At 46.6% G+C, this 21,638-nt stretch overlaps 1 protein-coding gene across 2 annotated transcripts in view; it reads right to left on the bottom strand.

The window, feature by feature from the left end:
- CARS2 (cysteinyl-tRNA synthetase 2, mitochondrial) overlaps positions 1 to 21,638 on the bottom strand; it is a 63,088-nt gene that overhangs the window by 26,663 nt on the left and 14,787 nt on the right. For both annotated transcript variants that reach the window (XM_066234784.1, XM_066234783.1), the window contains exons 4-8: positions 11,612 to 11,683; positions 11,382 to 11,487; positions 8,579 to 8,662; positions 7,123 to 7,252; positions 779 to 912 (exon numbers count right to left, since the gene is read on the bottom strand). In XM_066234784.1, coding sequence (XP_066090881.1) covers positions 779 to 912; positions 7,123 to 7,252; positions 8,579 to 8,662; positions 11,382 to 11,487; positions 11,612 to 11,683 — 526 coding nt within the window. The remainder of the gene's footprint in view (positions 1 to 778; positions 913 to 7,122; positions 7,253 to 8,578; positions 8,663 to 11,381; positions 11,488 to 11,611; positions 11,684 to 21,638) is intronic.

Here is a 21,638-nt window from a genome sequence, read left to right as displayed (position 1 = left end):
GCCCCGAGGAAAACCCAAGCGGCCCCTGACTCCAGACTTGAAGCAGCCAACTGCATGTTACAAAACCGGAGCGTCTCTGCTTTTAACACTACTTCACTGGAAAAACCTAATTTCTTTCATTCAAGGACTAAAGAAATGTAATTCGTTAAAGCACTGTGTTTCAGATGGTGATTACCTGTATCTCCCAATAATCACTCCCAAATACCCTTTATCTTTCTTCGCCCCAAACACCTTTGCTGTCCATTCCAAAAAGGTAATAAAACCAGTTAGTCTGTCATTGCTCCATGATCTCTGCCAAAAAGGAAATTCCAAAACTGCTATGTGCACGGGTGCTGCTTGTTTCACAATCTACTTCTGAGAACAGATGGCTGGTGTTAACTCTGTTTTTTGAATAGTAAAATGAGAGGCAGTAGTATTAGAGGATGATAAATATATACGGTGACAATATTTTAGCTCAAAATTGGCATATTCCTAATGATGATGACTTCATACTATATGAAATTCCTTAACGTTTTTTAGAAGGAAACTTATATAGAACAGCACTGTAAAACATTTTCCATATTCTTGCTATTCATATTTCAGTTCCAAAAAGGCAGATTCAGTCCCATCCAAGGAAGTTCATGTCTAACTGAATGAAATTCAAAACCAACTTAGGAGACAACTCTGTTTTCGACCTATTTTAGCTGATCTATGTATTTCCAAGTGTAGCCGTTTCACCCATAAAAGATGAAATTGACAGAACTGCAATAGAACAAATCAATCTGAAGTCATTACTTACCAGAATGTAGGAAATAATTTCCCCATTGCTGACACTGATGGAAGACCTCACACTGCGCAATTTCATTTTCATGATGTGGAAATGCTAGATCTATCCCACCTGAATGGATGTCCAGCTGACTTCCAAACACCAAACTGCAAGACACAGCACAGAGCCGTGGATTAATCCAGCCAAACAGCACCTTTCTCCAAGCCACAGCTTATATTTAACCCTTCCACAGCCTTTGTGCAAAGAGTAAATTAACTGGACTTCAATTTTAAATTAGCATGTGTGAAAACGGAACATATGCAAATGGAAACTAAAATTGTTTTTTCTTCATAAAATCCCTCATCCAGCCTGACTGGTGGTGCACAGTGGTTGGAGAGTAGACCGGGACGCTGAGGGCCCACGTTTGAAACCCTGAGGTCACTGTCTGGAGCACAGGCTCGCCAGCATGAGCGTGGGGCTGCTGCTTGAGCTGGGATCATAGACATGACCTCAAGGCTTGAACCAGAAGGTCACTTGGCTTGAAGCCCAAGGTCATGGCTTGAGTAAAAGGTCAATGGCTAGGCTGGAGTCCCCACCCCCCAATTAAGGCATGTATGAGAAGCAATCAGTGAACAACTAAGGTTCCGCAATTTCAAGTTGATGCTTCTCATCTCTCTCTTTTCCTGTCTCTGTCTATCCCTGTCTCTGTCTCTCTCATGCTAAAAATAAATAAAATAAAAAATCCCTCATCCATAACTTTTTCTCCTACTAAAGACACTCAATTCATAAAATCCCCAATTCATAGCTTTTCCTCCTGGTAAAAAATTTTAATTCTCTTTGCTCCAGATATATGGTTTTTTCTTTCTTTTTTTTTTTTCATTTTTCTGAAGCTGGAAACAAGGAGACAGTCAGACAGACTCCTGCATGCGCCCGACCGGGATCCACCCGGCATGCCCACCAGGGGGCGATGTTCTGCCCCTCTGGGGCGTCGCTCTGTTGCATCCAGAGCCATTCTAGCACCTGAGGCAGAGGCCACAGAGCCATCCCCAGCGCCCGGGCCATCTTTGCTCCAATGGAGCCGCGGCTGCAGGAGGGGAAGAGAGAGACAGAGAGGAAGGAGAGGGGGAGGGGTGGAGAAGCAGATGGGCGCTTCTCCTGTGTGCCCTGGCCAAGAATCGAACCCAGTACTCCTGCACGCCAGGCCGACGCTCTACCGCTGAGCCAACCGGCCAGGGCCCAGATATATGGTTTTTAAAAACTTTAAAAAGTACCTTTTCTTACTTTCAATAGGTAAAGTTTAGTGGTTTTACAACTTCAACATGAGAGACAGAACTATACAATCAAAAGAATTTTTAATTTGGCTTTTGAAAATTTAACTATTTAGTGATCATATTTGAAAAACAAGGTAACAGAATTCAAACCAATGCACTGCAGCTATTAGCATTTCTGCTACAGTGCTACACTATACATCCCAGAAAACCTCATGTCCTACAAAGCTGCACACTGTAGCTAAGAGGGCTGATGGGGACAGTGAAGCTGCCAGGCCACTGAAAGCCTGTGTAGCTCTCACCAGAGCACCTGCAGAAACAACCTGTACCAGTGTAAACAATCCAGGCTCACTAGCGGCTGCTTTGGAAGACATTAAAAATGCAAATACCTCGCCCTGGCCAGATAGCTCCGTTGGTTAGAGCACTGTTCCAAAGTGCAGAGGTTGCTGGTTCAATCCCTGGTAGGGCACATAAACGGTTCAATGTTCCTGCCTCTTTCTCTTTCCCTTCCTCTCTTGCTAAAATCAATAAATTAGTAATAACAACAATAATAAGCCTAACCAGGCAGTGGCACAGTGGATAGAGCGTTGGACTGGAACATGGAGGACCCAGGTTCAAAACTCCAAGGTTGCCAGCTGAGTGCAGGCTCATCTGGCCTGAGCATGGGGTCACTGGCTTGAGTGTGGGATCATAGCCATAACCCCATGGTATGTGGGTTGAGCCCAAAGGTCGCTGGCTTAAAGCCCAAGGTCGCTGGCTTAAAGCCCAAGGTCGCTGGTTTGAGCCCAAGGCTGCTTGCGTACGGGGTCACTTGCTCTGTTGTAGCCCCCCACCCCATCAAGGCACATATGAGAAAGCAATCAATGAACAACTGAAGTGCCGCAAAGAAGAATTGATGCTTCTCATCTCTCTCCCTTCCTGTCTGTCTGTCCTTATCTGTCCCTCTCTCTGACTCTTTGTCTCTGTCAAAGAAAGAAAGAAAGAGAAAGAAAGAAAGAAAGAAAGAAAGAAAGAAAGAAAGAAAGAAAGAAAGAAAGAAAAGGGAGGGAGGGAGGGAGGGAGGGAGGGAGGAAGGAAGGAAGGAAGGAAGGAAGGAAGGAAGGAAGGAAGGAAGGAAGGAAGGAAGGAAGGAAGGAAGGAAGGAAGGGAGAAAGAAGCAAAAATCAGCACAGTGGAAGTGTGGGTTTGTGGGGACTGGGTGATAAGGCCACCTCCCCAAGCAGACAGTGAGGCTGGAGGGTAGATCATCATTGATTTCTTTCTTCTTTTTTTTTTTCTGAAGCTGGAAACGGGGAGAGACAGTCAGACAGACTCCCGCATGCGCCCGACCGGGATCCACCCGGCACGCCCACCAGGGGGCGATGCTCTGCCCCTCCGGGGCGTCGCTCTGTTGCGACCAGAGCCACTCCAGCGCCTGGGGCAGAGGCCAAGGAGCCATCCCCAGCGCCCGGGCCATCTTTGCTCCAATGGAGCCTCGCTGCGGGAGGGGAAGAGAGAGACAGAGAGGAAGGAGAGGGGGAGGGGTGGAGAAGCAGATGGGCGCTTCTCCTGTGTGCCCTGGACAGGAATCGAACCCAGGACTTCTGCATGCCAGGCCGACGCTCTACCACTGAGCCAACCGGCCAGGGCCCTATTCATTAATTTCTTTTTTGTCTGTGTGACAGAGACAGAGAGAGATAGAGAGAGGGACAGACAGGGACAGACAGACAGGGAGGGAGAGAGATGAGAAGCATGAATTCTTTGTTGTGGCACCTTAGTTGTTCATTGATTGCTTTTTCACATGTGCCCTGACCGGGGGGCTACAACAGACAGAGCAACCCATTACTCAAGCCAGTGACCTTGGGCTCAAAAGCCTTGCTCAAGCTGGTGACCTCGGGGTTTTGAAACTGGGTCCTCCGCATCCCAGTCCAATGCTCTATCCTCTGTGCCACCGTCTGGTCAGGCCTATCATTAATTTTATAAAAATGGTTCAAATAGGCTTTTTCAAAGGTGCCTCTCAAGGTTCCTTCCTGCTGAAGGTTGACCTTTCACCCCCTGGCTCCATGGCTCTATGGCTCCATAAAATCCTGTACATGTACCAATCACATGTTAGCTAACTAGCGGTAGAGAAACAGGCCATGGCTGAGCAGACTCTCTGTTATTGTACATCCTAAGTGATGGGTTTGAGAGAATCTCTTATAGTCCTTGAAATTCAATTGTTATGAATAAGAGTGTGAGATGGGCCTGACCAGGCAGAGGCGCAGTGGATAAAGCGTCGGACTGGGATGCGGAAGACCCAGGTTCAAGACCCCGAGGTCGCCAGCTTGAGCGTGGGTTCATCTGGTTTGAGCAAAGCTCACCAGCTTGGACCCAAGGTCACTGGCTCAAGCAAGGGGTTACTGGGTCTGCTGAAGGCCTGCGGTCAAGGCATGTATGAGAAAGCAATCAATGAACAACTAAGGTGTCACAACGAAAAACTAATGATTGATGCTTCTTATCTCTCTCGTTCCTGTCTGTCTGTCCTTCTCTCTGACTCTCTCTCTGTCCCTGTAAAAAAAATAAAAATAAAAATAAAAAGAGTGTGAGGTGGAAAGGACCAGGACTGGGTGGGTAGGAGAGCATAAGGGGCCTCATCTGTAATGAGTGATTCATTTTTACAAAGATCTGAAGCAAACATGACAATGTTAAGATTTAATAAAGCTGAAGTGTGGGTCCATGGTGTTCATTATATTAGTATCTATTCTTGTTTGCACACTAGGCCTATTTTTTTCTTCTTTTCCAAGTGAGAGGAAGGAAGATAGATTCCCACATGCACCCCAACTGGAATCTACCCAGCAACCCCCATATGGGGCTAATGCTCTGCCCATTTGGGGCCATGCTTGCAATCGAGCACCTGAGGCAGAGGCTCTGCGGAGCCATCTCAGCACCCAGAGCCTATGTGCTTGAACCAACCAAGCCATGGCTGTGGGAGGGGAAGGGAGAGGGAGAAAAGGGGGGAGAGAGGTGGAGAAGCAGATGGTCACCTCTCCTGTGTGCCCTGACTAGGTATTGAACCTGGGACATCCAAATGCTGGGCTAATATTCTACCACTGAGCCAACCAGCCAGGGCTAGGCCTATTTTAAAATAAGAGAAAGCTGAGAAGGAATTAAAGTCTATTTTCGTTATTTGGAATTCAACAAAATATTTAATGGTAACAGATCTGAAATGTATAAAATGTTTTCTACCTGCTTTAAAGTAACTAAATTAATCTAAAAATATGTTTTTAAACAATCCACTGTATATCCCACATTGCTGTTAAACCTATAAGTACTTATAAATACATATATGTGGTTATTATTTATGTATGACTGAGAGCTGGACGTAGTTGTTTGCTTTCAATGAAAATTTGGTCCCAGCCTGGCCTGTGGTGGCACAGTGGATAAAGCGTCGACCTGGAACGCTGAGGTCTCCAGTTTGAAACCCTGGGCTTGCCTGGTCAAGACACATATGGGGGCCCTGGCCGGTTGGCTCAGCGGTAGAGCGTCGGCCTGGTGTGCGGGGGACCCGGGTTCGATTCCCGGCCAGGGCACATAGGAGAAGTGCCCATTTGCTTCTCCACCCCCCCCTCCTTCCTCTCTGTCTCTCTCTTCCCCTCCCACAGCCAAGGCTCCATTGGAGCAAAGATGGCCCGGGCGCTGGGGATGGCTCCTTGGCCCTGGTCGGGCGCATGCGGGAGTCTGTCTGACTGTCTCTCCCCGTTTCCAGCTTCAGAAAAATACAAAAAAAAAAAGAAAAAAAAAAGAAAAAAAAAAGACACATATGGGAGTTGATGCTTCCTGCTCTCCCCCCCTTCTCTCTCTCTCTCCTCTCTCTTTAAAAATGAACAAATAAAATCTAAAAAAACCCCAAAACACTTATACCACTGGAAAAATAAATTTATTATAATAAATATCTGCAATGAACTGAAACACATCAAATATATCAAAATCTTGAGTTACTGTGATACCTGAAAACCGCTCACCTCCACAAACGTGAAATACATACATATGGTTATTCAAGGCAGGTATCTGTAAGAACGAAGTACCGGTAATACCTAAATGCTCTCCACAGGGTACTGGCTAAATGAACAATGAGGAAGCCACACAATACTGCCCAGAGCCAGGAGGCCAATGATGAAGAGCTGGGAGAACAGACAAGAGGGAATTCCCGGGACAGACTGCTGAGTGAAAGGAGACGGACAGCACATGCAGTATGCTGCCTTCTGTAACACAAAAGAGCACACACACACACAAAGTGGCACCTGGCCACGGGCAGAACCATGGGGAGTGCCAAAGGATCAGTCCAGACATTAAGCAGAAGGTGGAGGAGGCCCCAGCAGAGATGCCAAAACCAGAAGAGAGCTGTTTCACAGAGGCCAAGAGAAAAGCAGGGGCACAGGGCTGCCTGTCACTGACCTGGTCACCTGCAACCGCAGGAGACCAGTGGGGACGCCTAGGATGAAAGCCAGGCAGTAACAGGTCACATGTAGATGGTGACAAGAGAAGCAAACAAAAAAGAGGGCTGCTGGTGGGGCTCAGGACCAGAGGAGGCCCCGTGGGTACGGAGCTTGCCAGACAGCAGCGAGGCCGGCTCGGTGCTGCATGAGGCGAGGAGCTGCTGGCAGGGCAGACGAAGACTGGGGACTCAGGCACGTGGGAACTGGGGTGACTCTCGATGGGAAGTGATCGAGCTTGGGGGTGACGGTCTACGGACTGAGAGAGCGGGTAAGAGGAAGGTGGTTCAGTCCCCTGTCCCTGAGGGGACTGCGCCCTCAACTAGGCCCTCAGCTGTAGGGTTAGTGGCCCCTAACCCCTCCTCAGCAGAGATGAAGGCAACCTGGAACTGGTTTGTAGGTAACAGGAAATAAAAAACTGAGTCATTAAACGGCTTTCCTATCAAAAAGAGCAAGGACTGATGGAAAGATAAACGTGTACATTTTGTTTTATTTCCCTTCTTACAGCCAGTCCTGAGAGCTAAGCTCTATTTCCAAACTACGGTACTTCCTTTGTAAGCTTTGGAGACCAAATTTGCCCATCTGCGCCCTCTGCTGACCAAGTGAGGCATTGCTGGAGCTTTCACAACCCAAACACAGGATGAATCCAGAACCTTACCTTGAGATGGTAGAACATTCAATATGCCAGCCAGGTCTTCCATTTCCCCAAGGGGAGGCCCAAAACACCTCCTGTGGTTTAGCTGCCTTCCACAGGGCAAAATCGTTGGCATGCCGCTTGTCAGAATCACCTGCCAATAACAAATAGGGGAGAACTTAGAATGGACAAACCAACCCCAAATCACTACAAAACTGAAGAACTTCCCAAAGACCCTATTCTTTCTTATAAGTAACCTCACATTTCTTTTCTTTCTTTCTTTTTTTTTTTTTTTGTATTTTTCCGAAGTTGGAAACAGGGAGGCAGTCAGACAGACTCCCGCATGCGCCCGACCGGGATCCACCCAGCACATCCACCAGGGGGCGATGCTCTGCCCATCTGGGGCGTTGCTCTGCCGCAATCAGAGCCATTCTAGCGCCTGAGGCAGAGGCCATAGAGCCATCTTCAGTGCCCGGGCCAACTTTGCTCCAATGGAGCCTTGGCTGCGGGAGGGGAAGAGAGAGACAGAGAGGAAGGAGAGGGGGAGGGGTTGAGAAGCAGATGGGCGCTTCTCCTGTGTGACCTGGCCAGGAATCGAACCCAGGACTCCTGCACGCCAGGCCGACGCTCTACCACTGAGCCAACCGGCCAGGGCCTCACACTTCTTATTCATATGTTTTTCTCTTTCCCCACATGATGGGTAGAACAACTACTAAATACTTTTATCTAAAATATGCCAGTAGCATGAGGTCGACCAGCGGTGAGGCCAGTTTCAGTAAGTTAAATAATGAATGAGTTGAGATTTCACACACAGTGATGCTTCTTCCTGAGGGGTGAGCTGAACTGAGCATTCCCATTCTTCCTTAGTCTATCTCGTGAGAAAGCTGTACTTATCAGTAACTGAGTTTAACTATCCAAAAAAATATCATATAGAGTGAAAAGGAAAATTACCAGAATATTAATCACATTCAAAGAGTCAAGGGACTCAGAAGGAAAGGTTAGGTTGTATAATGAGACAGTACTGGGCTCTCTCTCCATTCCAAAACTTGGAAGCAGCCAAGATCTCCTTCAAGTAGGCGAATGGATACACTGTGGTACATCAGACTATGGGATATTCAGAGCTAAAAGTAATAGAGATACCAAGCCATAAAAAGACATGAAGAAACCATAAATGCATGTTTCATACGCAGGGACTATCTCTGACAGGAGCCACAAGAATGGGCGAATGTGCTGTCCCCAAGGAGAAGAGCTGGAGAACCAGGCAGAAGTGGGGAGGAGATGTGTCACATGCTGTCTGACCTGTGTTCTCTACAAGTTTTCCCTATTTGAAAAAACAATTAAATTTAAAACACGGCTGTGCTCAACTGCCTGGCACCATGACCGCTGACAGAGCGGGGTCCCGACTGAGCACCAGGAAATCAGACACCGAGTCTGTGCTTCGTCCCCCCAGACCCGAGATGGGGGCCGAGGGGAGACCCACCTGGCTCTGCGACAGGACCGGGGGCCATGCCGACCAGCTTGCCGTACTTGTCTCCTCTCGACTGCAGATCAAAGTAGACATTGCCTGTTTTACAAAGGGAATTAGGATTCCATCACTTCTTGGTCTTAAATATCAGCATCTACATAAGCTTAATAGCTAGCCAGTCATTAGAATTTAAACGTGGAATACGGCCCACACTTGGTTCCCTTTAGTACATTTTAAAGTCAGAATTAACACCACCAGCACTACTTTTTAAAAGCATGTATTCAGACACATCATGTCTGCATGTCTGTGTCAAATGTTGGAGCAATTCTTTTTAACAAGAAAAAGGAAAAGTGAGCATTATCACTGGCCTGCATTCAGCTCTGGGCTTCATGTTACACACCAATCAACACAGAAACCCTTTCCTAACAGAGATCCTCCAACACTGTCTTGTTACTTAGGTTACAGACATCGCCACACTCAAGCACCCCTATGGCTGTCCTTTCACTGAGGTGAATATGGTACACGTTTTGAGACTGAGGTGCAAGATGACCTTTGCTGTGAGGTCACTGTAGAGCCAGGACAGCCCTTGCCACCTCCAACCACGAAGAGGCCGCACAGGGGAGGCGGTGTCAGAGCTGGAGCTCTCGATGGAAGACGGTCCTGACCTGAGCTCCCAGGGCTGCTGGGAAACAGAGACCCCAGGCGACTCAGTTCTGCCCCGTCCCCCGCAGAGCCCGGCCCCTTCACTCAGGGCTCATGACTGAGCTCTAATTACAGACTGGGACAAACTGGTGAAAATGGCAGAAGTACTATGGGATAAGTGAGAATGTAAACAATAATCGAAAATGCTTTAAAAGAGAAAGAAACTGCTCCTTTTAATGGAAGAAACACTTTCTCCATACCTTTGCTTATGGTATCAAGTTTTTAAAAAAGTATTGATTTTAGAGATAGATAGATAGAAATATTAATCTGTTGCTCCACTTATTTATGCATTCATTGGTGCCCTCACCGGAGACTGGACCTTGCGACCCTGGTGTACCAGCATGACACTCTAACCAGCTGAGCTATTTGGCCAGGTCTTGTTTATGGTGTCAATTTGCTGAACAAATTGTTTCTTCACAAACAGTTCAAAAGTCAAACTACAATCAATCCCTGTGAAACTGTCATGAAGTCCAAATTAATGAAGTTTCAGTAAATGAATTTTAAATTTCCGTATTTCTATTTGTTATCATTATTAAGAATTCACAATCAAGCATAGTAAAAAAAAAACAAACAGCATTTATTCCTAAAGTGTGTTTGGATAAGACTCTCTAGGCACCTCATGGACATTAACTAGTTTATCTGGATTATGTGTCTTATTTCAAGTTCCATGACAGCAGCAAAATAATTTCTGGGTTTCTAGAGCCAATTCCAGTTCAGTCACCTAAGCCCTTTAAAACATTTTCTTGGAAACAAAATCTAAATATAGCAGATAAGATAAAGTAAAAGATTGCAAGTCCTTCTGCATATGCTGTTGAGAAAGGCAGCATATGATTCCAGGACCAAGGAGACCCCTCAAATGTATCTATGCGCTCAGATAGGGCCCTGAAGGAAAGGTGCATATAGTTCAATAATCCCTATAAAGTGTCTCATTATCACGTTCTGTAGTTTGTTACTGACTTGCAACAAGCATTGCAGCACCTGAACACTCCCAACCCTGGACTAGGCACTCGAATGGGGTATTCGCTAAAAGCAGAAGGGTTTTCTGATCCAATTGACAAAATCTGAATGCATTAACAGCAAGCTGAAGCAGCGTATGGCTGGCTACCAAATGGTACTGTATAGATATCAAAGCTGAGAAGGTGAGTTCATTGTCAGCTACAGGTAGTAAAGAAACTTCCCAGGAGAGAGAACAGGATTTAGACTTGGGAGGAATGACTAGAGAGAGGGAAGTACGGCTGAGAACAAAGCTGGATCCTTGAAGCAGCAGACGTCAAAATGCCAGTCTGTCCCGAGGCCACCAAACAAAAAGCAGCAGCTCCTAAAACCACGAGGCTCTTCCAGATAGAAGCGATCATGCAAATCCAGAAGATGGGGTATTCCAGCAACAACTGGCCTGGCCAGTCTCCCCAGTAAGTCCATAGCGAGGGGAACACAGGGCACTGTCTCAAAGAGACAGAGGGACACACCACGTGCAGTGAGCAGCCTGAACTAGACTAGGATGTGGGCAGGTGGAGAACCACAGGGTGAATGTGAATATGCGGAGGACGTGGGAGGCTAGCAGGGCTCTGTCCAGCACTTCTGATGACACTGGGGTGACACAGAGTGAGCTTTTTGCTCAGAGATGCGTGTTGAAGTGTCCAGAGTCTGAAGCGTCAGGGTGTCCAAAGCTTTCTTTCACTGGTCCATCAAGAAATAACATGTCCATCCAAGGAGATGAATGTCTTGAGGGCCAGTCTTTAACAAAGGAGTGGACCTCTAGAGGTACTGCCACTGTCATCAACCTTTTGTTATAGAAAAATTGTAAACAAAGTTGAAAGAAGACTCAAAGAACACCTGCACACCTGCCGTCTAGCGCCAACAACTGCTAGCATTCTGCCATAACTGCCTTATCTAGACCAGCTCTCCAGATGGTCATCCCCTCCCATGACTGTCAAAACTGTTTTTTAAAAGAATTGATGCAAATGTTTTTGCAAAGACAAGAACTGTAAAAAAACCAACCCTTATATTTTCACTATACAAATCACATTCCAACAACTCATAAATATTTATATATGTCCAGTTTCTCAAAGTCCTATCAATTTTATCCAACAATCAGTTTTTATAGCATAACCCCCACCTTTTGCTGTTGCATAAGCATGCCCATTAGCAATTATTCCTTCAATGAAAGAAACGATCTGAGGAATATTTTCAGTTACCCTCATGTACACTGTGGGCGGGAGAACCTGGAAGAAAGCAAAGGAGAGGTGACTGTTTCCAGGCTTCGGAGTCTCAGTCAGCCACAGCTGGCTTCCACTGTCCAGGCTTCTCATCCTCGTGGCAACAAGAATCAACACCACCCTACTTTACCTTCAGAGCTGCCATATCTTGTTTAAAATCTTCTTCATAAAGATTGGCAAGAGAAGCGGGTGATATCTTCATCTGCAAAAAGATCAGGTGAGCCTGTTAGGGAACCTGCAGTATTCACAGCAGAACTGCACAGAGACACCCCCGGCTCCCTGGCCAGGAGGACCGGGCCACGTGGCCGCGTCACGGCTCGGCCTCAGTTTGGCATGCCTGCTCACAAAAAGGGCATTTAACTTCAGGTATCAAATTTATTCTAGCAGCTTAGCTAGTCAAACAGTTTTGTCGACCTTGTTTTCTAGTTAGAGAGAAAAAAATAAATAAACAATGTCATTATTTCTATTATATAATTCAAAACTAAATCTAAAACATAAAAAAGCCCCTTTTTCTAGAATAAGGGCAAACCAGATCAGTCTATCATATGTAAACAGAAACTTGAGTTCCTATTTTATACCTTACCCCTCAGGAGGCAAAAGTAAACAAGTCAAAAATACATTACAGCCTATTAGCCCTGGCCAGCTAGCTCAGCGGTGGAGTGTTGGCCCGGTGTGTGGAAGTCCTGGGTTCAATTCCTGGCCTAGGCACACAGGAGAAGCACCCATTTGCTTCTCCACCCTTCCCTGTCTACTTTCTGTCTCTCTTTCCCCCTCTAGCAGCCAAGGATCCATTGGAGCAAAGTTGGCCTGGGCGCTGAGGATGGCTCCATGGCCTCCACCTCAGGCACTAGAATGGCTCCAGTTGCAGTGGAGCAACGCCCCAGAAGGGCAGAGCATCGCCCCCTGGTGGGCATGCTGGGTGGAACCCGGTCAGGCGCATGCGGGAGTCTATCTCTGCCTCCCCGCTTCTCACTTCAGAAAAATACAAAAATAATAATAATTACAGCCTGACCAGAGAGTGGCGCAGTGGACAGAGCATTGGACTGGGGTGCAGAGGACCCAGGTTTGAAACCCCGAGGTTGCTGGCTTGAGCATGGGCTTATCCAGCTTGAGCATGGGTTCACCAGCTTGAGCGTGGAGTCACTGGCTTGAGCGTGGGATCATAGACATGACCCAAGGTTACTGGCTTCAGCAAGGGGTCACTCACTCTGCTGTAGCCCTCTGGTCAAGGCCCATATGAGAAAGCAGTCAATGAGTAACTAAGGAGCCGCAACAAAGAATTGATGCTTCTCATCTCTCTCTTTTCCTGCCTGACTGTCCCTGTCTGTCCCTCTATCTGTCTCTCTTGCTTAAAAAAAAAATTACAGAGGAAATCTCTTAAGAAATTTGAAAGCAATACAGCATGAAAATTGGGACTGTGGTGGGTGTTCAGTCCCCCAGTGCCATGGCTGGGCTCCTGGGAACAGGAAGTACCACGCCACTAATGGACGCTGACTTCTGAACTAGGGTATATGAGGGCTCGTGCCTGCAACCCCAGATCTAGAGAAGGCACACAAAACTAGGCTCACAAAAGAATTCCTTACTTTTCAGTGGAAAGAAACACTCCCAAGACAGAAGCATGACACACTGTGAAATTATAAAACTAAACCTATCTTCATAATTGTTGAGCCTGTGAAGTGACCCGTGAGCCACCAGAGCTCAACCTGCATCTGTAGCATCTGCTCCATGCTGGGTCCCCCAATCCTGATCCTCCCCCAAAACTGAGAAATAGAGCTCCACTTTATGGCAAAGAAATGTCAGCTCTGGAATATTAAGGAACTTTCTCAAGTGAAACAACACCTTGAACCCACCTTCTTCCCAGCCCAGGGCCCTAAAATAGAAATCACCCTAGAAACTGTGACCAGTGAACATTTACTGAAGAAAGAAATCTGGTGAATGAAGTGTTGCTGCCCAAGTGTCTTTTCAGCTGTGTGGTCTTGAGCAAAGCAATAGAATTCTGTGCCTTGGGCTTTCTTTGCAACATGAAGACAATCCCAGCTAATAGTCCTTAGATTACTATGAGGATTCAATGTGCAATCGGAAAGTCAACGCTGTGAATGGAAAAACCTACATTAATATCACCGTTACAGAGACAACACACCTAGTACCAGACAGAGCTAATGATCAGTACATATTAGCCCTTTTCCCGTGGTGCAGTGTTGTGGCAAAGCTGACCTCCTAAAAAACAAATCAGTTTATATATATATATCCAAAGGCAAAAGACCAAAGAGAAAAGTTAAAAATTCAGGATTATTTTTCACTTTAAAAGCCTAAAATATTATGCAATTTTGGACTTAAAAGTCAGCGGATTGCTTGTATTTACTTATCTGTAATTTGTTTTCTGCATAGGAAACTCTCCAGGAAATTCAAATGACATAAAGGGTGCCCAGGACCGGCCCCCCTCCCAGCAGGCAAACATCACCACCAGTTGTCTCAGGAGCATGACTATGGTCATACACATATTTGCATCCTCTTCTTGAAATGTAGCACCTTCCACACTTGGCCAGCACCTGGCTTCCTTCTCCGACAACAATGTTCTAGAACTGTCTAAGCAGAGCACGATCAGCCACCACCTTCCTTTCAAAGGCTGTCTGCGTTCCATCCCAGACACTTCATGAACTACTCACCAGTCCTCTCTAATTACTTTCCCATCTTTTACGAGACACACACGACTACACACATGTCACTTCCCACAGGGTCAAATACATTTCTAAGCTACAGACCTAGATGTAAAACCACCAGTCAGAAAATGTTAGCTAATGCCAATTGCCTTCCACAGAAGGTGTGCCAATGTGACCCTGCCTGGCAATGCCCACAGGTGTGTTTCCCACACCCTAACTGCACAGCGCTAGCAAACTTTCAGATTTTGTCAACATAACAGCTAAGCAATGCTTTCTCATTGTAATTTTAATTTGCACTTCTCTTATTTTGAGTGAGTTTGCACATTTCACATGCTTACAAACTATTTGTATTAAATGATTTATAATTACCCATACCTACCATGCTTCTATTAAGTTGTAGGTCTTTCTTTTCTTACTGATTTGCAGAAAGTATTTTTTATAAAAGAAATTAAGCTTTTATCTCTGATATGAATTTCAATTTCTTTTCAGTCTTTAAACTTTATGGTTATTTTATGGCATGTGGAAAATTTACTTGAGTATTTAGCAATCTTTGATATTTTTCAATCTTTTCCCACAAATGGCTTCTGGGTTTGAAAACTAACTTAGAAAAGCCTTCTCCAATATGAGACTATAAAAATTGCCCCGAGGTTCTTTCAGTAATTTGTGGTTTCATTTCTTTTCTATTAAATCTGTGATCTGCCTCGAATTTGGCTGTGAGGCACATAGCCAACATTGGTTTATTTTTTTCCCAGATGGTTACCCAACTGTCAATACTTTCTACATAATTCATCTGTTCCCCAGTGATCTGAAATATCATCTTCATCATAAAACAAATTTCCATTATTTATTTTATCTATTTCTGGACTTTCTGTGTGTTCCATTATCTGCCTATTCATGCAGCTATCTGTATAACACATTTCATTTCATAACCTGCGCAGAGAAGAAAAGCAGATGAGCAAACGCTCAGGGACAGGGGGACAGGGGTGGGGGGGCAGGAGCAAGGGACACCGAGGGACGAAGGAAACTCTTGGGGTGATGGATGGAGATGTTCACCATCTCAACACTGGTGATGGGCCCACAGGTGTGCGAGTTGTATCATGTTGTAGGTCTTGTGTGCACTATATGCAATTTTTCACGAGCCCGTCCTACCTCAATAAAGCTGTCCAAAAAAAAAAAAAGAAAAAGAATATTTGAAAACAAAAAATTGCCTAGAGCAGTGGTCCCCAAACCCCGGGCTGCAGACCGGTACTGGTCCGTGGGCCATTTGGTACCGGTCCACAGAGAAAGAATAAATAACTTACATTATTTCAGTTTTATTTATATTTAAGTCTGAACGATGTTTTATTTTTTTTAAATGACCAGATTCCCTCTGTTACATCCGTCTAAGACTCACTCTTGACGCTTGTCTCGGTCATGGGATACATTTATCCATCCCACCCTAAAGGCTGATCCGTGAAAATATTTTCTGAAATTAAACCGCTCCGTGGCCCAAAAAAGGCTGGAGACCACTGGCCTAGAGCTTTTAAAATATGATTTAATATTTGGTACTCATCTTTTACAGACTTTTCCTGGCTATTCTTGCTTTTTTGCTATCCCATATGAACTTTAGCATCAGTCTGTCTAGTTCTAAAATGGGGATGGATATGGACATGCACACACACACACACACACACACTTGTTTAAACAACTTATCAAATATAACATTGCCTGAACAAGTAACACATGTGGCTTCTCTAGCTCACACGGCACAACCGTAGAGGACATGATTCAGAAATGGTCATGAGTGACAATGAATTGTAAAAGGAATACCATCTACTGCTGGCCTTGGAGGAGAGAGCGGGAACCATATTCTAAAAGTAAAACCTTTAAATTTAATTTTTAAGCAGCTGATCACACCTGCTCTCTTTCACTTTCCAGAAAACAAACTATAGGAGGTAACAGGTGCTGAAATGGAGTCCTCATCCTTGTTACTCAGATTGTTTTCCGGCTCTCCCTTATTATCATACATCACTTCAAGCCAGTTCTCTGCCTGGCAGGAGACCCCGCTGGTTGGGCCCTCAGCATGCAGACTGAGTGTCCAGTCTTCTTTCCGGAAAGAAGGGCAATGCAGGCCAGTGTTTCAAAGCACAAAAAGAATAACTTTGGCTTGAATCACTGATACATTTATTATTATTTTTCTCAATGCAAAATGTGACTGTGCAAATATACCCTGCCTCTTAATTCTTACCCTCAAAATCCTCTGGCGGTTTTTATTCCTGATAAACCATAAAACTGTACCAAAAATTAAAGTCAAGGGAATGATTCAAAAAAGCATAATATTATAACTTAAAGTATTTTAAAAGCAAGTGTTAGAGCAGATGGAACGAAAGATATCACCATCATTAAAAAAGCTTGCATTAGCCTGACCAGGCGGTGGCGCAGTGAATAGAGCATCGGACTGGGATGCAGAGGACACAGGTTTGAGACCCCGAGGTCGCCAGCTTGAGCGCGGGCTCTCTGGTTTGAGGAAAAGCCCACCAGCTTGAACCCAAGGTCACTGGCTCCAGCAAGGGGTTACTTGGCCTGCTGTAGGCCCGTGGTCAAGGCACATATGAGAAAGCAATCAATGAACAACTAAGGTGTTACAACGCGCAATGAAAAACTAATGATTAATGCTTCTCATCTCTCCGTTCCTGTCTGTCTGTCCCTGTCTATCCCTCTCTCTGACTCACTGTCTCTGTAAAAAATAAATAAATAAATAAAATTAAAAACACAAAATAAAACAAAAAAGCTTGCATTATATAAAAAGAATACCCTTTTTTGCTGGATACTAAAAAACAAACAGATGTTTTCATAGTTATGTGTTTCAGATACGTGGTTTACCAACTTAAAGATACTATTTTGAGAACCAAAAACTATTCAATGCTACATTAGCATCTTGGCATGTAACAAATATGGAAATTTTTAGGTGCCAAAAATTAAACATGTTTTATATTTATGATCTTTAAACCAATTCCACCAACTTTTCTTTTTTTTTCATTTTTCCGAAGCTGGAAACGGGGAGGTAGTCAGACAGACTCCCGCATGCGCCCAACCGGGATCCACCTGGCACGCCCACCAGGGGGCGATGCTCTGCCCATCTTGGGGCCTCGCTCTGCCGCAATCAAAGCCATTCTAGCGCCTGAGGCAGAGGCCACAGAGCTATCCCCAGTGCCCGGGCCATCTTTGCTCCAATGGAGCCTCGGCTGCCGGAGGGGAAGAGCGAGACAGAGAGGAAGGAGAGGGGGAGGGGTGGAGAAGCAGATGGGCGCTTCTCCTGTGTGCCCTGGCCGGGAATTGAACCTGGGACTCCTGCACGCCAGGCTGACGCTCTACTGCTGAGCCAACCGGCCAGGGCCAACTTTTCATATTTTAAATATTATAATAAATGTTAAAGTGATAATCGATGTTGCCTGGTAGTATTTGTGAGATCTTCAATCATGTCCCTTCTTCCTGCATTTCCTGCTGCCTGCGACCTGCTCTTTCCTGAAACCTGCCCTTGCAGGACTCCTGGCTCTCACCACTCTGCTGACCACCCAGTCCTGCCTGCCCGCTCCAGCACATCCTCCCCGCCCTGTCTCTGTCTCCCACAGTGACCCACCCCAAGCTCGACCAGTCTCCAGCTTCCCACCAGCCATGCTCCCACGACTTTCAGGTTGACATTTCCACCTCTGATCTTGAAGATTCTCATCAGACACCCATTCACCAAGGGCAGGGACACATCTGTGCTATCTCAGGTTCCAGTTGAGTGTGATGACAGGTTAAACGCTGACCTGTTCACCTTCCTTCTTAACAAAAATCCACATTTCCAAGTGACACCTTCGCCTGCGGCGTTGCTTCAAACTGCTCCCTCCCTCACTGTTTCAGAGGGCACTTACTTCTGTCATTTCCATCCCAAATCCCACCAGGGAGGTCAACTTCAATCTCAAACCCTGTCTCCTCCTGTGTGAAGGGTGATAATGACAACACCTGGCAGGGTGCTGTGAGGTCAGCAGTCGCAGACGCAGACGCAGACGCAGAGCAGGCTATCTGGCCTCCCACCACTGCCTCCTCTTCCTCTGCCTCTCACTCACTCCTCTCACCACGTTGCTATGTCACAACCTCACGTCCAAGGCCTTCCGGCTGGACCAGGTGTACACACTACCCCAGGGACACCGACCATACATGGGAGATTTGGACATGAGCAGAAACAGAACGGAATGCTGACAAAGTCTTAAACCAAACCATCACAGAGAACCAGGGATGGTGTGATGAACCCAAAATGGAAGCCCCGCCCAATCTTCAACGCTAGCCCTGCAATGCTGCCTGACGCCAAACGTGTGGTGTCTTTCCCAACACCAGCCACCTCAATTCTCCGACTCTAGCAGGTTTCCTACATTAGCCACCTCAATTCTCCGACTCTAGCAGGTGTCCTACATTAGCCACCTCAATTCTCCGACTCTAGCAGGTGTCCTACACCAGCCACCTCAATTCTCCGACTCTAGCAGGTGTCCTACACCAGCCACCTCAATTCTCCGACTCTAGCAGGTGTCCTACACCAGCCACCTCAATTCTCCGACTCTAGCAGGTGTCCTACACCAGCCACCTCAATTCTCCGACTCTAGCAGGTATCCTACACCAGCCACCTCAATTCTCCGACTCTAGCAGGTGTCCTACACCAGCCACCTCAATTCTCCGACTCTAGCAGGTATCCTACACCAGCCACCTCAATTCTCCGACTCTAGCAGGTGTCCTACATTAGCCACTTCAATTCTCCGACTCTAGCAGGTGTCCTACATTAGCCACTTCAATTCTCCGACTCTAGCAGGTATCCTACACCAGCCACCTCAATTCTCCGACTCTAGCAGGTATCCTACACCAGCCACTTCAATTCTCCGACTCTAGCAGTTGTCCTACACCAGCCACTTCAATTCTCCGACTCTAGCAGGTGTCCTACATTAGCCACCTCAATTCTCCGACTCTAGCAGGTTTCCTACATTAGCCACCTCAATTCTCCGACTCTAGCAGGTGTCCTACACCAGCCACTTCAATTCTCTGACTCTAGCAGGTGTCCTACACCAGCCACCTCAATTCTCCGACTCTAGCAGGTGTCCTACATTAGCCACTTCAATTCTCCGACTCTAGCAGGTATCCTATACCAGCCACTTCAATTCTCCGACTCTAGCAGGTATCCTACACCAGCCACTTCAATTCTCCGACTCTAGCAGGTATCCTACACCAGCCACTTCAATTCTCCGACTCTAGCAGGTGTCCTACACCAGCCACCTCAATTCTCCAACTCTAGCAGGTGTCCTACATCAGCCACCTCAATTCTCCGACTCTAGCAGGTGTCCTACACTTCAGTGCCCTTCTGAAACCAACCTCTGAAGTTAGCACAGACCTCAACAGTTAGGGGATCAGTCCCTGAAGACTGCCCCCACTTCAGACACCAGCTGGAAATGGTGGTCCCCAGGCCACTTGTATTTCTACACACTAACTACAAATTTGGGGTTTGGCAGAATGAATCTCACAACTCAGGAAAGCACTCTGTTTACTCTCCCAGTTTACTATAAAGGACACCACTCAGGATAACGGGAAGGGTGAGATGCACAGGCAAGTACGGGGAGCGGCGGACCTCCCTGCCCTGCGGGGTTTATGGCAACTTCATTACTTGGGAGGGTTAAGTCATAGACCCCAGGAGGGGCTGGTAGAGGAATGACGGTGGGAGTACAAGTTCCCAGCTCTATTTATGGCTTCATGGCTTAGACTTTCTGAGAACAACTCCATCCTGAAGCCATCCAAGGGCCCCAGCCCTCAGTCATCTCATTAGCATACAGAAGACACTCCATCACTCCAGAGATTCCACAGAATTGGGAGCTCTGTGCCAGGAACCATGGACAAAGACTAAATGTATATTTTTATTATATTATATTCCTGAGCTCACTGAACTTCTGATTCTACATCAGAACTCACCCTCACTCTCTCACAAATCTGCTGAGACACGGTCTCTCTCTGCATGGCTCCCACTGACCCCTCCCAGTGGCCCCACCTCTGGTCCTGTCCTCCCCAGTCTCAGAGTGATCCCTATCTGCTAGACCAAACAGATCGTGTGCTAGAATATGCTGAGACCCTCCAGGAGGACATCCAAGTCTTCAATAGGCCATCTAGGCCCCGGTCACCCCACTAGCTCTCCAGCATCACCAGCAAGCCCCCTCCAAAGTTCATCAAACACTGAATTGATTGGTTCCCATAAAGAATATCACCTCATGTGGCTTCTCTGCCTCTCTCCACGCCCTTCCCTCTGCCTAAAATGTCTTACCATTCTTGCTTTTCATGTTTGATTCCTTCCTAATGCTTAAGTTCCTGTGTGGGCTTTCTCCAGTAAGTCATTTCTGAACTCCAGGGAAGCTGAGTGATCTTCTTTGCACCCCTATATACCGGCTTCTAAAATAAAACTATGTCACATACAGAGCATCTGTGTGTAGGACCATCTATCTGCCTCACCAGATACAAGCTTTGAAAGACCAGGAACCGCCTTCCTCACTTCTCTTTGCACAAAGCCAGGCACAGGTCTGACCCCAGACATTCAGTACATGCTCAGGACCAGTTCTGGAAACGGAAACTGAGTCTACTGCAAGGGAGCAAGAAAAACTGACTAAAGTATCCCAATGAAACAGAAATGCGAAACCCCACCTTTCTAAAATAATCCAATTTTGAGTTCTCTCATATCACAGAAGCTACAAACACACTCCCCTTGAAACAAGTCAGGATACTGTTTGTGAGAAAGAGACAGGTTTCTCAGACCAAGGATTCTTCTTAAAGGGACCATGCAGAAAACCTCTTTCACAACCACTAACCCAGGACTCTGGGTGACTTGGGAGAGATGAGAGGACCGGAGTGGCAGGAAGAGAGTGTAATCTAGGAGGCACAGGGAGAAACACTTTGAGGGTCAGCCACCCTAACCCTTGGGCTGAGTCACCCCCCCAAATATAAAGTGACTATTTCCCCTGGAACCAGCAGTACCAGGAAAGGGAAGCAGGACACCTGCAAAACAAGCTCTCCCGCAGCACTCAGAGCAGAGTCGCTCAGAAGGAGGGAGCCTTCAGGAGTATGGAGTGCTGAGGTCTGAGCAGCAATGTCCCCACCCACACTGCCGAGGGCTCGCTGTAGGGTGGACAGACACGGGATGCGGAAGTGCCGTCCCATCGGCAGGGGCGGAAGTCAGGCTAGCCACCACTGAGGCGTGGCATGAGCTCAGTCACGAGCTCAGTCATGAGCTCAGTCACGAGCTCAGTCTCGCCCAGCAGGAGCGGAAGCAGGGGTCTTCAAACTTTTTATAAAACCGCCCACTTTTGCAGTACTAGTCAACCTGGTCCCTACGGCGCAACCAAACAGCGCTGCGATTGGCCCACCATGAAAGCAGGACCGCCCACTAGTGGGCGGTAGGGACCAGGTTGACCAGCACTGCAAAAGTGGGCCGTTTTTATAAAAACTTTGACG

This window comes from Saccopteryx bilineata, chromosome 6 (assembly GCF_036850765.1).
Source record: "Saccopteryx bilineata isolate mSacBil1 chromosome 6, mSacBil1_pri_phased_curated, whole genome shotgun sequence".
In the NCBI taxonomy this organism is placed as follows: domain Eukaryota; kingdom Metazoa; phylum Chordata; class Mammalia; order Chiroptera; family Emballonuridae; genus Saccopteryx; species Saccopteryx bilineata.
Note: the sequence above shows the minus strand (reverse complement) of the source record. Positions and strands in the feature narration are given on the sequence as shown.